Genomic DNA, 19,356 nt, shown 5'->3' on the forward strand with positions numbered 1-19,356 from the left:
AGCTTTTTTATAGGCCTTTGCTGAAAATGGGATTAATCCTAGACAGACTTTGCCAGAAAACAAAAATATATTAATAAAAGCAATGGCCTTAAATTTATTTGAATAAACATTCTCAAATAATGGCAACTAATTAAGATGATCTTTTACAGAGAAGGTCATGTTAGGCTCCATTTCGTGAGAATTGAAATGTCCTTGACCACAAATTGATCTTAATTTTGATTTTGAACCTTTATTCAATAACAGAATAATATTTAAATGTTGGTTGGATGATACTGTACAGTTTACTTTAAGTTACACTCTAAACTGGAATTTTACTTATTTGCAGATAAAGTACTTGTTCGATCACATCCTGTTTTGCATAACTAACGTTATCACTATGCAACTTTCTTATAAAAGCAGCTCAGTCTGACAGCTCCAGATAACAAGAGCAGCAGTTGTTGAAGAGTTTTTGAAATGGCGTATGAAAAGGTAGGTAGCAGAATATTGTAATTAAACCAAAGATGATGAGCATTATATGTTATTATAAAAAGAGTGTAGTAAAACTGTGAACTGAGAGGCAGTTTATTTATTCCAGTGATATCCTAACTCCTGTGGTGCTACAATTCAATAGGCACTTTAGTGACATCCCAGGTTCTGCATTTCTGCCATATGCAACCTGTGAGAAGATTTGCATGAACTTTTACTTGAGGTAGATTGGTAGTTATTTTATTTATTTACAAGCTTGTTCACCAGGTAAGTGAACTGGTCAACTGAACCTCTTCAGGTATAAGCATATCTCTGAACCACTTCATGCAAGAAATGTGGACAAAGCCTGGCAAAATGTAGGCCAAAGGCCCAAAAGTAGGGAGAGATTTTAAATGATGCTCTTATAAACTTAGAAAATTGCTAGAGTAATAGGGTTTCTTTTACATTTTCTGAAGGATTTAAAGGCTGAAAGTCAAAAGTATGTCATTATTTAGTGACTTCAGTCTTCAGATCATCCCAGTGATTTGCCAGAAAACCACAAATTGTATGAGAAGCAGAGCAAAAATATGAGAGAAAACTCTGGACAGTAGAGAGGTATGTGGAAAGGTATGAGTATAAGCAGATCTATAAAGTTATTAAACTGTTTCATACTAATATGTCTCCCTTTCTCTGTCTGTATATATTCAGACAGGGCTATTGGAATTCCATTTATGTGACTTTGTGTATTGCTCCTCATTATTTTAAGCCATAGTGACATTTCACATATTGTAGGTTATAGCAGTTTCAGAATTAGGGCAGCCGCGGTGGTGCAGCGGTTAGTGTTGTCGCCTCACAACAAGAGGTTCTCCAGTTCAGTCCTCGGCTGGGGTGCCTTCTGTGTGGAGTCTGCATGTCCTTCCTGTGGCCATGTGGGTTTCCATTGAGTGCTTCGGTTTCCTCCCACATCCCAAAGACATGTTGTAGGTGGATTGGGCACTCTAAATTGGCCCTAGGTGTGAGTGCATGTGTGTGCCTTCTGTGGAACATTGGGCACCGGGCTGGCAACTCAACACCATAAAACTCCACTGTCAATCATGAGTGGACAGGTGATCCACTGTGGTGACCCCTAACCAGGAAAAGCTGGAAGAAGTAGTTTCAGAATTATTTGGTTTTATTTCATAATACAGATTTCTAGAAATGCTGTTTTCAGTTGACCTATAGTTTTCATAGAGTTTGTGGGTGATGTTTTGTTTTATTGATGTTTGTCCTTGCTTTGTGACTGTTCAGTTGTACAGTTAGCATAATATGTAATATAGGTGAGAGCATGGGGGGTGTAAACCCCATCCAGAAACATTTTTCAGATTTCTTTATTTCTGGCTTTTTCTGTTTTTTTTTTTCAGTGCCAGTGGATTTAGATTTTTGCAGTTATTATGAAGTGACATAAATCTATGTATGCAACTGCAAAAATAACAACTCGGGTAGGAAAATGACTTAGTAATATGGGCACATGTAGTAATAATGGACAATGGGAAGCAAAGTGTTGCTGAATATGAGGATTTTGAAAAAAGTAAGAAAATAAAGATAAATTAGAATGTTTAAATAAGAAAAGCTGAAAGAGATGTTAGAGAGAGAGGTAATACTGGATGAATTCAATACATTCATAAAATAGGGAATGTAAAACGTATTTGGAGAAGAATAATTATGACATTAATTTTATAAAGGCATGGAACATGAAGAAAGGAAAGTATTTTGCACATATTCTAAGAGTGGTAGAAGGAAGCGTTAAAAGATGAATGCATTTGTGAAGCAATAATTACATTTTATGGAAGAAAAGAGAGATATTTTCACAAAAATAGCCGTCCAGCAATACAGTGCAACGTGGATAATAAAACAATAATGAAAATATTGCAAATATATTTGAAATAGCATTGGGAAATGTAAGGAAGGCATGCGAGACTGAGAGGATGATGGTAAACTGTTACAATGTATCCATAAACGTACATATTAGTAAATGGAGAGAGTAGTGAGAAGCATAGGTGTTTAAGGGAATGTAACAAGTCATCTTATGACAATGTTTAAGGGAATGTAACAAGTCATCTCATGACAATGTTTAAGGGAATGTAACAAGTCATCTCATGACAATGTTTAAGGGAATGTAAGAAGTCATCTCATGACAATGTTTAAGGGAATGTAACAAGTCATCTCATGACAATGTTTAAGGGAATGTAAGAAGTCATCTCATGACAATGTTTAAGGGAATGTAACAAGTCATCTCATGACAATGTTTAAGGAAATGTAACAAGTCATCTCATGACAATGTTTAAGGGAATGTAACAAGTCATCTCATGACAATGTTTAAGGGAATGTATCAAGTCATCTCATGACAATGTTTAAGGGAATGTAACAAGTCATCTCATGACAATGTTTAAGGGAATGTAACAAGTCATCTCATGACAATGTTTAAGGGAATGTAACAAGTCATCTCATGACAATGTTTAAGGGAATGTAACAAGTCATCTCATGACAATGTTTAAGGGAATGTAACAAGTCATCTTATGACAATATTTAAGGGAATGTAACAAGTCATCTTATGACAATGTTTAAGGGAATGCAACAAGTCATCTTATGACAATGTTTAAGGGAATGTAACAAGTCATCTTATGACAATATTTAAGGGAATGTAACAAGTCATCTTATGACAATGTTTAAGGGAATGTAACAAGTCATCTTATGACAATGTTTAAGGGAATGTAACAAGGTAATCCTTTGAGGATGTTGAACACTCGAACATCTACATTTATAGTACGTACAAAACTGTACTATGTTCATCGTGTTACCCTGCTGAAGTCATCACACCTGGGTTGAATCCCAAAGCTAAGGATGGGAGGTGGAGTTAAACAGGGTTAGAAGAAGCTAGTAGGCCCTGCAAAACTGCAGTGGCAAAACCAGCTCTAGTCTTAGAATATAGAGGTAAGTGTTAGTGTTTGGTGAAGGTGTGCACTGAACTCCAAGTTGCAGCTTCCAGAATATCCTTGGTTGGCACTCCCCTGAGAAAGGCTGCTGATGTAGCTGTAGCCCTGGTGGAGTGGGACCTAATGTTAGCAGGTACCAGTTTCCCATGATGCATGTAGCAGAAACATATGCAATGTCCTATCCATTTAGAAATGGTCTGTTTTGAGATAGCTTTTCCTTGTGATCCTGCAGCATAGGCTACAAAGAGCTGGTCAGTTTTTCTGAAAACCTTAGTTTTATCCAAGTAGTAATGTAATTGCCTGTGAATGTCCAAAGAGTGCAGGAGTATTTCTCCTTTGTTCTGGGGATTTGGGAAAAAGGTGGGCAAATGAATGGTTTGGTTTAAGGCCACACTGGATACCACCTTTGGCATAAAGGAAGGGTTAGTTCATAGAGATACTCTGTCTTGATGAAAAATGAGGAAAGGCTCCTCTGCCATTAATGCTTGTTGCTCTGAGACTCTTCTAGCTGAGGTTATTGCTAGTATCAGGGCAGTTTTCCATGAAAGAAATTTTAAATCAGCTGAAAACGCTGGTTCAAAGGGCGGCAGTGTAAGCTTTTCCAGAACAAAGTTGAGATCCCAAGTAGGTGTTGGTGCTCTCCTTGGTGGTCTTATGTTCTTAGCCCCTCTGAGATACTGTCTCAGGAGTGGATGTGAGAATAAAGGAGGATCCATGTTGTAATGAGCTGAAATCGCAGAGGTGTGGATCTTAATAGATGAAAAGGAAAGTCCTTTGTGCAACATCTCAGTTAAATATTGTAGAATCTGAGGAATGTTTGGATCAAGGGGATTGTGGCCTTTAGCCTGGATCCAGGTGGAAAATCTTTTCCATTTGTCTGAATAGGTTTTCCTGGTGCTGGGCCTCCTGGCCTCCAGAATGACATCCATAACAGCTTTGGATAGAGGTGTTGGCTGGTTGTTTAGGTAATTTGCCATGCAGCCAGGTTTAAAGTCTTGAGCTGGCTGTGTAGAATCTGATTGTCTCGCTGGGTGAGCAGGTGAAGAATTTGTGGTAAAATCCATGGTGGGCCATGGGCCATGTTCCTTAGAATTGGATACCAATGCTGGCGTGGCCAGTCTGGTGCAATGAGTATCATTTGTGGCCTCTCTAATCTGACTTTCAGCAGTACCTTTGCTAGAAGAGGCAGTGGAGGAAAGGCATACACTGTTAATGTTTTCCAACTGAATGAATAGGGCGTCCACTTTCCAAGCTTGTGGATGGAATGTCCTTGTGCAAAATTTTTGAAGTTGGTAGTTTTGGGGGCTGGCAAACAGATCTATGTCTGGGTGTCCCCATTTTTGAGCTATCATTGCAAATACTTGTGGATCTAGTTTCCACTTGTGTGGATCCATGATTTTTCTGCTTAGGTCATCTGCCAATGTGTTTTTCTTTCCTGGCAGGAATTGTGCTTGTAATTGAACCTGGTAAGACAGTGCAGTGTTCCACAAGGTCATTGCTTGCCTGCATAGAGGGTAGGAATGTGTGCCCCCTTGCTTGTTTATGTACCACATTACTGTGGTATTGTCCGTCTTTATTATTAGTTGTCCTGGGTGTAAGAGGTCCTTGAAAGCTGTTAGGGCATTCTGTACTGCTAGCATTTCTTTTTAATTGATATGCAGATGCCTCTGATCTGTAGTCCATTTGCCCTGAATGCACTGCCCTGCCATGTGTACTCCCCAGGCATAGTCTGATGCATCTGTTGTCATAGTTTGCCTGGCTGTGGGTAAGGTGAATGGCTGACCCTTGTTGAGGTGACATGCCTGTGCTCACCATAGAAACTCCTGTTGAAGGCAGGGAATGAGTGGTATCATTGTTTCCAAGCTGTGGCTGTGTTGAGACCATACGCTTTTCATGTACCATTGTAATTTCCTCATATGCAGTTTTGCAAATGGTATTAGTAGTATGCAAGATGTCATGAATCCCAAGGCCTGCAGAATTTTTCTTGCAGGGAGTTGAGTCTTTGTTGCCATTATTTTGAAATATTGAGTCAGCTGCTGTTGCTTGTCTGGCATGAGATAAGCCATCTGTGCCATTGTATTCAAGCTGGCACCCAGGAATATTATGTTTTGTGAGGGCACTAGTTTTGATTTATTTTCATTTACTGTGTACCCTAGGCAACTTAGAAGGTGTTTGACAAATGCCAGATGCTTTAAAAGAATGTCCTTGCTTTCTGCTTGAATAAGGCAGTCGTCCAGGTATGGGTATATTTGAATTCCTCTTTGTCTGCAGTATGCAATTACTGGTACCAGGCATTTTGTGAAGACCCTGGGTGCAGTAGATAAGCCAAAGGGCAGTGCAGAGAATTGATAATGCGTTGAACCTGCAATGAAGCGGAGGTATCTTCTGCAATTTTGTCTGATAGGGACATGCAGGTATGCCTCCTTGAGGTCCAACGTTACTAGCCAAGCATTCTTGCCCAGCATGGGAAGAAGCTGCTGTAGTGTTAGCATCTTGAATTTTGGTACTTGCAGATAGATGTTCACAACTGAAAGATCCAGAATAGGTTTCCATGCTTTGTCCTTTCTTGGGACTAGAAAGAGTCTTGAGTAAAATCCTTGTTCTTGCTCCTGTGTAGGTACCTGTTGAATGGCTCTCATGTCCATGAGAGCTGTCATTTGTTTTTGTGCCTGCCTCTGCCCATTGATTTGGTGGCAGGTTTGGCATTCCTTTTATCCTTGGTAAGGTATGAAAGTGGAATCTGTATCTTTGAGAGACAATGTTTAGGACCCATTTGTCTTTTGTGATGATGTGCCAGTTGTCTGCAAAAAATGCTAATTTTTCTCCCAAGTGTGATGACTGCAGCAGGGTGAACACTCGAACATCTACATGTATGGTAGGTACAAAACTGTACTTTATCTGTTGTAATATCTAATGCAGTAATGGTACAAGTAAAGGGACTTAGTGGGTGATGCACGGGTGATTTATAAAGATGAGAAGGAGGTGCCACTAATATCTAAGGTATGCAGATTGTTTTAGGTTTTAATTAAAACATATTCTGTTTAAAAGGATTCCACTATGACAGGTTGAATCATTAGATGATCAAGAACTAAGCAGCTGAATACAAATACTGAAAAAAACACAAAATGAAAAATTAAACACCAAGTATTTTTTTTTTCAGGGGTGGTATGCCATCCTACACTGTCCATATTGGGCACTCACACACCCACTAAACTTATTAATATTAACTCCGCAGCTGTATAAATGCAAAGAAGGGAGAGATTTTCCAAAATAAAGGCATCACATCCAGCACACACAGAGAAACCACATCAGTCAGTGACCATACAGTTGTCAGTATTTTGTAGTTCTGTGTATTTTGACTCAGGGAAATGACATTTTGGGAATGGAATCTGAGTAACCGTAGCTTAATCATTTAAAGCAGTGGTAGGGTGACAGAAAAATGTCTGACATACATAGAGTTAGCACTAAGTAAAGAAACATGTAAAAGTTATGGTAATGTATTGAAACTGCATGGATTTACTTTGTAAGGAATGCCATTGATGTGTTGCATGTAGAAACTTGAGGTATGGAAGTTATTCATTAACAATTAGAGAGGAAGTTAAGAGAAATAACAAAAACTGTATAGACATGGATGACTTTTAACTTTGCTTTCTTGAAGAAACTGAGAGTAGTTAACTTATTTATATACTGGACAAGCCAGCTTATGTGGAAGGGTGGTGTTTATGCTTCCTGTTGTGAAAGCGGAGTTACTAGAATGTTTTTTCTTTTTTGAGTAATACGGGGCACAAGACTGAACCAGATGAACAGAGGAATATTTTATAAAAAAAAAAAAAATAAAATGGGGATAGAGTTAATAAACCCAGTATTATATTTTATTTGTATTAGGCGTTAAGTTAGTTTAGAGGTGGGAGCAAAAGTGTGTGATGGGCGGACTTCTGCTGAACAAGTATGAGAAGCCCTGGAAAACATAAGGGAAACTGAAAAAAGAGTTACATTGAATGGGTGGCAGGATAGTTTTATAAAAATGTTAATTATAGAAACAACAATGGAAACTTTACCAGAAAAAAGGTTAAAATGTTATGAGCAAGGGATGGAAAAGTAATGTTATTATGTCTGACCTCTTCTTAGGCATAAAAGCTGAGACAAAGAAAGTGACAGAAAAAGGGAAGGTCAGGACAGATATAAGAAGGGAAGGATGCAGAGTGAAATTCCCTGTTATATGATGAATGTTTTATATGTGGCAGCAGGAAAGAGAGCGTTATGCAGGAAAGCAGAAACTGTGGACCATTTTCCATATTATTCTCTAGTTAGGAAAATGTATGGAATGTAGGAAAGATGTGGGATAGAGACTGGATATAAATTAAGTGGGATATTATCCTACAAGGATAATATAAGGGCAAACTAGTGAAAAGGATGTTGAAATGGATACAATTATTGTTTGTGTGTAAGGTGTATGTGGAAACCAAGGTATAAAAATGTATTATATAATAAGAACATAAATTTTAATAAGATTGTGGAAGTTTTTGCTATGGAACAGGGCAGAGGGATAGTACATGAATGAAACTACTTTGTGTAAAAATGCAAGATAATCTGTAAACATCGTGTTTTTAATAAAGCATCACTACTTTTTTGATAAAGTAAGGTTGAAGGTTAGCATTATAGTGAAGGGCTTTACCTCACAAGGTACAGAGTTTGATTCTCACCTTTGAAAGGGAAATTGGCTAGGTTTTAAATGGCCTACATGGGTAGCTACTCGGACCTAATACATATGTTAGTTCATAGCTTAGTATTAAGCTAACTTCCCTTGTGGGCCATTTTAAGCCTACTTACATATGTGAAAATCAAACCTTGCACCTTGTCTTTCTAAGGTAAACACTTTAACCATTATGCCAACCTCCCAAGCAACCAATTCCACATGTGAGAATCAAACCTTGCACCTTGTGTCTTAAGGTAAGCACTTTAAACATTATGCCAACCTCCCAACCTATTCAACACTACTAGATGAAACTTTAGTTTAAGAGCTTATCCAAAGGCTGGCAAACTGTAGAATGTGGTATCTCACTTATGTTACACTGCTGTGTCAGTATGGGAAAGGAGAATCTAAATGTCCGAAGTGGGCATAGAACCCATAACCCTTCATCTTTCAGCTTTAAGGGTGAGGGTGCTATCTGCTGAGTCATTACCACTGATAAAAAGGAAGGCACTAGGAAAACTAATCATACTATTCTGATAATGAGCGGACTAAATACCTCACAACTTTTAAAAATAAAGGATTTAAAAACTGAAAGCAGCTTTTAACCCCACTGCTAATTTTGCTGTGAAGGTGGCCCTCGGAACCAGGCTAACTGAATCTTAGAAGTCAAGTTTGGCAAATTTTTACATAAAGATCTCAAATTGAGATGGAACAGTAAATAATAAACATCCTAATTGGTGTTATTGCCTTTTATGCAGGTATCAAAACAATAGTCTTTCTGCAATGCTGTTAAGTTAATGTAAATGTTCTATGGTAACTTTTGTAAAATCAACATATATAAATATATATATATATATATATATATATATATATATATATATATATCAACACAATATCTGCTCCTTACCTCATTTTCTGTGTTATTACTACTAAACAAAAAAAAATATGTGTGTGTGTGTGTGTGTGTGTATATATATATATATATATATATATATATATATGTATATATATATATATATATATATATATATATATATGTATATATATATATATATATATCAAGGAAATTTCATTTGTTCATAACTATTATTTAATATGTACACAGTACCAATTATCAAGGAAATCTCATTTGTTCATAACTATTATTTAATATGTACACAGTACCAATTTTATTTTTCTAACAGCGATCTTTATTAAACCTGTATCAACTAAAAAACTGTATTTAATACTTATTTGTATATACTAACTAGATGATGTGTATTCTGTGTTTTACTGTATGTATACTATTGCACTAATTATTTTATTTTGCTTATTTCTGTGGAGCTTTTCTCCCCAGGCCTCTGCTGAAAATGGGCTTCTGGCCCAGTTGGACTTTTCAGGTAAACAAATGCAAATAAATAAATAAAATAAAACAAATAAACAAAGTTTTTTTTATGAACTGACCAATCATATTCCTGATCACATCAGGACTGAGGCTATCATAATGGAATATGAACTGACCAGTCACAACCGTGATCACTTCAGGAATGAAGCTGTTGTAATGGATTTCTCCCTGAAAGTTCAAAATCTAACACTAAATACAAACTGTAGAGAAAAAGGAAGCAAGAGACCTGTAACTATTTGTACCAAGGACATAATCCCTGTAACTATTTGTACCAAGGATATAATCCCTGTAACTATTTGTACCAATGACATAATCCCTGTAACTATTTGTACCAAGGATATAATCCCTGTAACTATTTGTACCAAGGACATAATCCCTGTAACTATTTGTACCAAGGACATAATCCCTGTAACTACTTGCACCAAGGACATAATCCCTGTAACTACTTGTACCGAGGACATAATCCCTGTAACTACTTGTACCGAGGACATAATCCATGTAACTATTTGTACCGAGGACATAATGCCTGTAACTATTTGTACCAAGGACATAATCCCTGTAACTACTTGTACCAAGGACATAATCCCTGTAACTATTTGTACCAAGGACATAATCCCTGTAACTATTTGTACCAAGGACATAATCCCTGTAACTATTTGTACCAAGGACATAATCCCTGTAACTACTTTTACCAAGGGCATAATCCCTGTAACTATTTGTACCAAGGACATAATCCCTGTAACTATTTATACCAAGGACATAATCTTCATTTCTCTGCTGTGTAATCCTCCTCACAACTGTATTCTAACCCCCCCCCCCGCAAAAAAAATCCTAAAATAATCATCCAGTTAATTGTTGTGAAACAATTAATGGGCAAGATATTTAAGTATAAACCATAATAAATACACCTTTTCTATTCTAGATCATTTGTTTGTGGAAGTAAAACGTTTACTTTATGATGTACAGTTTGCATACAGGCTATGCCAGTATGTGTTGCATGAGAATCTGCAATGTACAGGTTTAGGCTGGAAGTGGTGCACAGTGCACACCATGGAGGGCTCCTTTATACTCTTTCAGATGAGCCTGTTTCTAACTAGGACACAGCCTGGTTGCTGCAGTGGGGTCTGCTAGCTGTCACAGCATTTCATAACGAGTATTCCATGACTCAATTAGTGAAAATAATATTTATGCAGTTCATAGCAATGTCAAGTTAACTGGGTTCTGTTACCACTTACTCCTTACCAATACCTGCCTTTAGGCTGTATCTTGATTTTCACAGAGAACAAAGCTAGTCAAGTCTGGGGTGAAGGTGTGAGTTCCCATAAAGTTGCCTAGGTCTCATATGAAGGCTGACAGTGTATTATACTAGCAATCCTAGTGTATTAACAATAGGAAAAAACAATCTCTGTCTCCATAATGACCACTTCATAAAAATACAGAAAAATAACACTTTGTTTCCTCTTTCCATAACTTTAGCATATTGTGCCTGCATGCAGACATCACTACCAAATCCTTTTCTTTATTTGTGAAAATAAGTTCCTCCTCTGCAACCACTACCTTATTTTAGTAGTATTCTACTAACTTCAGAAATCTGTATTTTTAAATTAAACTTCAATTTCGACACTGCACCCTAGACAAACAACTTGCCAAAAGTTATCTCTAAAAGAAGGTCTCCATCCTCCAGTAAAAACTAGATTCGTCAGTCCACACCAATAGTCGATATAAATACATTAAGCAACAGTTATCCAACACCAGTGTATGCTGCACAGTATTAGATACCTCTCACATTCTTGATGAGGTATACCGTCATTACCAACCAGAGCCAGATCATGGTCAAATGGCGACCTAGGCAGGGTAATGCCCCCCCCCCCCCCAAGTCATTTCAGTATCCCATTACCTGGCTGTCTCTCCCCAGTTGCCATAAACACTGCTCAAACTTGTCAGTGTGCATACTGTATTATTATTTATTTTTACAATAATTACAGAGATTTGGATTTGATTTAAAACTTTTATTTCATATTTTTTCCTAGAAACATTGATGGCAGTTTGCTAAACAAAGTAAAGTAGTCTCAAATTGAAAACAGGCTTAGTATGTGCAACAGACTGACTTAGCACTACAGTTGTCTCTGCTACTGCTTCAGCTGTGCTGTTAAGTCTTCATTTTCCTTTTTCTGGTATGCACAGGATAATTGGCTGATAAATGCATTGTGCATGTATTTATTAACCTGTTTCCAAACTAAGTTATGGCACTGTGATGTGGTTACTGTTGAAGCACTCTCAGACTGCAGCAGCAGCATCTATTCTCCTGCTTTATCCACACTATCCTCAGATTTGTATCTTTTATACCCTCCTATCTCCTAATTGCTTCCTTTGACCTATCTTTGTCTCCTTCTACTAGCTTCAGCCTCTCTTTTTTTTCTCTCTCTTCAGAGCACACTCAAGCATATCTGCAGTCTGTGGCTACCACTCCAACCATACAGTTTAAGAAGGAATCAGTACTGCAAACTAAACAAGGATATGCATTTTGAGCCTCAAGAGCAGGGTCAGTCCACCCAGGCATTCTACTTGTATGTTTTATGAGAGTGAAGCTATTACATTAGCAGTATTTCTTAGTAGTTCTCAGCTTGCTAATAAAACTGACTGATGTAGCCTTGTGTCCCCCCCCCACTAGTACAGTAATCCTAACTGTCCAATAGACAGTATACATTTAATTTACATCCCTGTGACTAAATTAACCATCAAGCAGCCCTCTCAGTGCTTTCTGCCTTAGTTTGTATCACTTGGAGGCCCACATGTTTATTTGCATCTCTATACATTCATCTTCATTGCTAATGTATCTCCCTACTCTAATCTGTGCACAAACTGGTTACCAATCAGCAAGTCAATAGACACACTCCCAACCTTAATAAATTTTTCTGTCTCTTCTCTCCTTCACTTTACAGGTAGTTTGAATTATTACTTACCCCCTCTGAGGCCTTCACTGATTTCCACTGATTGCCTCTCTGGTTTCTTTGCATTCCACTTGGTTTACACCCCTTATGCTACCCCCCCCCCAATACAATGTCTATATTAGAATCCTGCTGAGCATGGAGCCATCTTTAAATTTCTAGTCTCCCACCAGGACACAAGTGCTGCTCAGCAATTACATTCTGCTTGCCGGTAAGCCATTAGACCTCAGGAATTTGTTTTAAAAGTGTTCAGATTTGTAAAGTAATACTTACTTTTTCTTTTATCTTGGTTGGCTCTGCCCCACTCCGTTTGCCCTTGCTAACGCTCGGGCTCTCTCCACTCCCCTGCCCCCTATTCCCTCCCGCCCCCACTACCTCTACATTTATAGCAATCACAGCCACACCCACAGCTCACCCTCATATCACCTCCACCAATCACAGCTCCTCAAGTCATATCACATTATACCACACCAACTTGCTCCACACAAAATACTCCCAATCGCTCTAATTCCCACTAGGCATTTTTTACATCACCCACACTATTTCCCCATCCACATATAGTGCAACCCTATAATTCCTATTCAGACCCCCACCTAGAAACAACTTAAACTTTATAACCATGACTATCATGCAACTAAGTCTAGTTTGTCTTCTCATAATGTTTTACAACACCACAAGTTATCACTCTAGCAATATCCCTAAACTTAGTAGCACAACACTGCATTATGCACTCTTGTATACAGATACCACACATTATAATAATATCTGCCCACAGTTATTCAAGAACTATATAATGGACCAATTCAGGACTAAACACATATGCTCTCATTCCTACTCCAAAAAAAACACAATACTTTCTCACACTCCTCACCAAACTCCAACATCTGTATAACCATTTTAACTCCAGGCTCAACATAAGTGGGGATATCCACCCCAACCCAGGCCCAAATCCATCTTGTCCAACTCAAACTGCTCCATCACAAATGTCAGAACATAACATCCCCACTTTCTTCATCCCTGGGCAAATCAACAGCAGCAGCAAAACCAGCCATCTTTTAATGCTAAATATTAATATTAGAAGTATCAAAAATAAAATACCTGAACTCCAGGCCACAATAGCACACTACTCCCCAGACATAGTTGCTTTAACAGAAATTTGGCTAAATAAAAACATAGCTAACTCAGAAGTTCTCCCTACCAGCTACAATATCATTAGACAAGACAGACCACTTTGTAAAGGGGGTGGAACTGCCTTACTGTACAAGTCAAACTTAACTGTTCGTCAATTACCAAACTCCTACCCCTCCCCCAGTAATTGGGACATACTTATCTCACAACTTCAACTTCACCCTAAAAAGGTCATCACCACAATTGTGATCTATATTCCACCTGATAATACACCTGCTAGCCTTGAAGACTTCTTATCCTGGTGTTCTTCCACATACTCACAAGAAACCCTTATTCTGGGGGACTTCAACCTAGATTGGTTCACCTGTATATCAGAACCACCAAGTAATCTAATAAATCTCCATGGCTACCAGCAGCTAGTCCAAATTCTAACTAGATGTGATAAAAAATCTAAAAGGGAATCCATCCTTGACTGGGTCCTAACTAACAACCCCACATTGTACCCTCACACAGGCAGTCTCCCAGACACCTTAAGTGACCACAACATAATATACTTTATACATAGTAGAACAAGCATATGCAAAACCACTAACTATATATCCACTAGAAACACAAAAAAATTCTCTCCTGAGGTCCTCAACACTTTACTCTGTAACTGTGACTGGACCCCTCTAAAAACCCTCCCACTTGACCAGGCTGTAGCATATTTTAACAAAACATTCCTACAACACCTAGACACTGTCACTCCATTGCACAAAATCAAGGTTAGAACCTCTACAAACCCCTAGCTCAGTAAAGAAACCAAACAAATCCTCAAGTCCAGAGACACTGCCTGGCTTTACTATCAAAAAAACAAAGAAACACAAAGCCTAACTAAGTACCAAGAACTGTGCAACCGTGCAAAAAAATGCATTAGGCTGGACAAAAAATCCTACTACACAACATTACAAACTAAATACCAATACAACCCTCAAAAATTTTTGAAAAATGTAAACCAGCTACTAAAATTCACCCAAAAGGCTACCCCCAAACCAACCACCCCTGACACTAAAGTTCCCATTGAAACACAATTCAACCCCCACTTTGTGAACTCAATTCTATCCTTAATATCACAGGACAGTGCCTTCCTCACTATCCCTCAACACAAATAAGACTAATACAAGCTTTACCCTCTAAACAGTTTCCACCACTTCAATCAAAAGCATGCTCTCCAAACTAAAAACCTTATCAACAGTAGCTGACCTACTCCCCAGCTATTTCTTGAAACTCACAGCAGATGGTATTGCTATCCCAGGCTCCACTCTCATAAACAGATCAATTGTTGAAAACTATGTGCCCAAACTCTGGAAAATATCCTATGTTACACCCATACATAAAGGCGGGACTTCCACTGAACTTAATAACTACAGACCCATTGCTTTGCTCTCCCTCCTGGCCAAAATCCTAGAAAAATGCATCCATACCCAGATGCTAAACTATCTCCTAGACAGCAACATCCTGTCACCTACTCAGCATGGTTTCAGACCTGCCCATAGTACCACTACAGCCCTCCTTTGCTTCACAGACACAGTAAACCGTCTCAAAAATGAAGGCCTACAAGTGTCAACTCTTTTTTTGGATATGTCCAAAGCATTTGACACAGTCTCACACCAAATCCTGCTAAACAAACTAAACCAATATCACCTATCAAATTCCACTCTTACCTTGTTCCAAAGCTACTTAACTGACAGGTACCAAGCTGTGAAATGGGAAAATTCTCTCTCTCCTCAGCTGCCCATAACTATAGGAGTCCCACAGGGTTCTATCTTAGGACCACTACTATTCACAGTCTTCACAAATGACTTCCATATCTCCACACAGCATGCATCTATAATTCAGTATGCAGATGACACTACCTTAATCTGTGCTGCACAAAACTCTCCCACCCTCCTGCAAACAATTCAGCTAGCATTCCCTGATGTTGAAAACTACCTTACCAAAGCCCAACTTATCCTCAATCCAAAGAAAACTCAGCTTATGATTATAACCTGTTCAAACAAAAACACTAAGAGTCAGTTCACTATCTACTCCACTAATGCTACTCCAATTGCTCCAGTGGCACAGGCTAAGCTATTGAGAATAACCATAGACTCCCACCTAAAATTTGATAGTCATCTCAACTTAACTATTAAAAAAGTACATGCCAAACTGGGGTCACTCTACCGTATCAAACCATTTCTTACCAACAACACAAGATCAGCCATTGCTCGGTCCCAACTTCTATCCATCCTACTCTATGCATCTCCCATTCTGACTAATCTCAACAAAACTGAACTAAGCAAAATGGAAGCTTGCTATAACAGAATTGCCTGCTTTGCTGCAAATTGCTCATATAGAACTCATCACTGTACTGCTTTGAGACAGCTCCACTGGCTTGAACTGCCCAACCTCCTAACCTACAATCAGCTCTGCCTCTGTCATTCTATCTATTACCTCCCCAATAAGTGTCCTGCCTTCAAAAACCTAGTACAACATCACTCAGCCAAAAGGCCTCTTAGATCATCAAGCAAACTACTACTAGAAGTCACCAACAGCTACAATAGCTTTGGAGATGCACTATATAGTAGTTTGGTGGCTAAAAAATGGAACTCTGTCCCCACTAGCATTCAAAACACATCATCCAAAGCCTCCTTTAAAGACCTCATCAGGAAACATCTCAAGGAAAGTTGGCAGTGCCATGATTGCTCCCCAGGCTAGTGAAAGTGGATAACACATACATACAAAATCTAGAGCACTTGATAATAGTTTTCAATATTACTCACAAACACTGACTAATCTACAATGTATGTACTGTATCTGTGTACTATGTATGCATTCTAACTATGTTCCAAATTTCAGCTGTACACAAATCTATTAATTACCTTTATTTTTAAAATTAATATTTTTTGTTTGCTCTCTCCACTGTAATTGTTTATGTGCCGCATACCACTGTAAAAACATGTCTCATGTAATTTGTGTGTATACTGATCATGTCTAAATAACTAAACGTGTCTGTAATTTTTCTTTGTGGAGCTTTTCTCTCCGGGCCTCTGCTGAAAAAGGGCCTTTTCGGCTCAGTCAGGCACCTCCGGTTAAATGTAAAATAAATAAATAAACAGTAAACTCTCTTCTCTTGAAGCTCACATTGACTGAAAAATGCATCTGGCCATCAGTGGTGGATTAAGTGTACCTTTGGCCCCAGGCTGTTTTGAAATCATGGGGCCCCTGTACAAATTTTAGAACCATGCATATATATGCATATTTTCTTTGATTGAACTTCCTGATTGTTTAAATTCCATCTTATTTTAAATTATATTTCTTACTAAACAGTAACATCTGTTGAGTGCATTTTAAATGTGTAGTATTGATAATTTCTTCCCGTAAGTAGTGAAACAAAATATATCAACCGATAATGACAAAAGTACCCATTTCAGAACTTTTCAACCATAAAAGGCCAACTAAACTGCTGTCATTATAATCCACTACTATATGTACTCAACAAATATGGCCACTTTATGAACTGGGTATGCATCACATAGCTGTGATAAAATGGCCTCAGTAAAGTACTCCAGTTTGTTTTCCACAAATGTACACTTGTCCTGAAAAGACAGACTTATGATTTTTTAACTTTATCATCTCTGCAGAGTCAGTAATTTTTTATTCACTGATATTACCCAAACCCAGCAGTTTTAGTTACATTGTTGACTGTATCCTCCTCAGATGTCTGTTAATGACAATAGTAATGACCAAAGTAACATATTTCAAATTTGCTTCACACAAGCACACAGTAACCAAAGTATTCAATTTTGATTTGCATAGTAGTTCTGCAATGACAGCTTAAAGACTGTTTAAAATGATCAGATCAGAGCATGTATAGCACAATATAAACAGAAGAGTATTTATAAAAGTGGAAAAAATATTAACCACCTGATAACAAATGCTAATTCAACATGAAAAAACTCTGTAGAAGTAAAAGTAATCTGAGGAATTCCACATTAAATAGAACAATTACTAATGCAGAGGCTGCTGCTAGCAAACAACTTTGCATTTCAGTATTTCATCTACAAATGTCGTGCCTACTACCTTGAGGAATAAATCAGTAATGTTAGATTAAAACAAATCTGTGCTGGTAATATTGCCATAACATCTCCTAAACTACATCAGGTATGCCATAGGGAATAGCTGTCAAAGGCAACAGGTTTATATTTACTACACATGCAGTCCTGGAGTCCATTATGGAGCCTAGTCAAAATGTTCAATTGCTCCAAGGCACTCTGATTACATGACTTGCTCAATACTGCACAGCAGGTAAGCGAAAATGGAAATATTGAAACCCTGCACTCTTGCCAGCTCATTAAAAAGTCGGAACCTAGTCCCCTCCGCTAACTGCCAGACTAACAAGTTTTAATTTAATGCAAACAGACTTTGCAATCTGATCTTGTAGAGAGGACTGTATGACAGTAAAATGCGACAATAATTACATCACAGATGCTGAAGATCTGACTGTTCTGATCATCACTCTAAATAATGGAGACTAAATGACCTTACAAATGTCAACCCCTTTTCAGTTGCTGGAGGCTGTAAAGAATGTACTGCAAAAACATATTATTAACATGCAATATATTTAGACCACTAAAATGCAAGGTGTTTAGACTACTGTACACAATCTAGGCCAATTAATGAATTAATTCATTCTTTAGTGCAATAAATAAAACAAAACAATTACAGACATTATAACTGATATAGTAGGGGTCAGCCACAGTGGTGCAGTGGTTAGCGTTGCCGGCTCACAGCAAGAGGTTCTCCTGTTCGATCCTTGGCTGGTGTGCCTTCTGTGTGGAGTCTGCATGTCCTCCTTGTGGTCACGTGAGTTTCCTCCAGGTGCTCTGGTTTCCTCCCATATCCCAAAGACATGCTGTAGGTGGATTGGGCACTCTAAATTGTCCCTAGGTGTAATTGTGTGTGTGTGTGATTCTGTGGAAGGTTGGGCACCAGGCTGGCAACTAAACACCGTAAAACTCCACTGCCAATCATGAGCAGACAGGTGATCCGCTGTGGCGACCCCTAACTGGGAAAAGCTGAAAGAAGAAGGGGGGGGGCTTACATGCCTGCAAGACACCTACATCTCATTTTTGACCCCCTATGTCTTCTCTATCATCACAAATAGCTGTCCCATCTAACATCACTTGGTAGAGGTTTGACGCACTTGGATGGCTAATAGTGTTGTATTGCTGCAGCCACACATCCACACAGTCAGCACAGCTGGATTGTGGGCAAATGGGGCCCTGTGAGGCAGAATTAATCAGACCCCCGCTAGCCAGACCGATATCCTCTTACTTGCCTGTCTCTCCCCAGTTATCATAGGGTCTATATTAGAACATCGAAGTGTTAAAACATTGAATGTTCTAATATCGACCCCTATTCAGCGAACGCTTGAAATAGCAAAGCTGCAGAACACCAAATATTTTCCTAGGAAATTAATCAGAACCCCGCTAGCCAGACTGATATCCTCTTACTTGCCTGTCTGTCCCCAGTTATCATAGGGTCTATATTTGAACATTGAAGTGTTAAAACATCGAATGTTCTTCTATTCAGTGAATGCTTGAAATAGCAAAGCTGCAGAACACCAAATATTTTCCTAGGGAAAGTATTCAGTGGGCCGTTTCTGTGGCTTCGCTATTTCCTCGACTGTGGTGCAAAGGTGACAGACCAGGTTAAGGTAAGTGTGTGAACGGACTGAGGTAAGGTGAGTGTGTGATAATTAGGGAA

The 19,356-nt window shown here is 38.4% G+C and overlaps 1 protein-coding gene across 1 annotated transcript in view; it reads left to right on the forward strand.

The window, feature by feature from the left end:
* The first annotated feature begins 398 nt into the window (after positions 1-398).
* The window catches only part of LOC122804751 (galectin-1-like), a 146,000-nt gene continuing 127,042 nt past the window's right edge, over positions 399-19,356 (forward strand). The window contains exon 1 of the mRNA XM_044074816.1: positions 399-468. Within this exon, the coding sequence (XP_043930751.1) occupies positions 454-468 (15 nt within the window). The 5' untranslated portion in view covers positions 399-453. The remainder of the gene's footprint in view (positions 469-19,356) is intronic.

Source organism: Protopterus annectens, chromosome 6.part0 (genome assembly GCF_019279795.1).
Source record: "Protopterus annectens isolate FY-2018-M chromosome 6.part0, PAN1.0, whole genome shotgun sequence".
Taxonomy (NCBI): Eukaryota; Metazoa; Chordata; order Ceratodontiformes; family Protopteridae; genus Protopterus; species Protopterus annectens.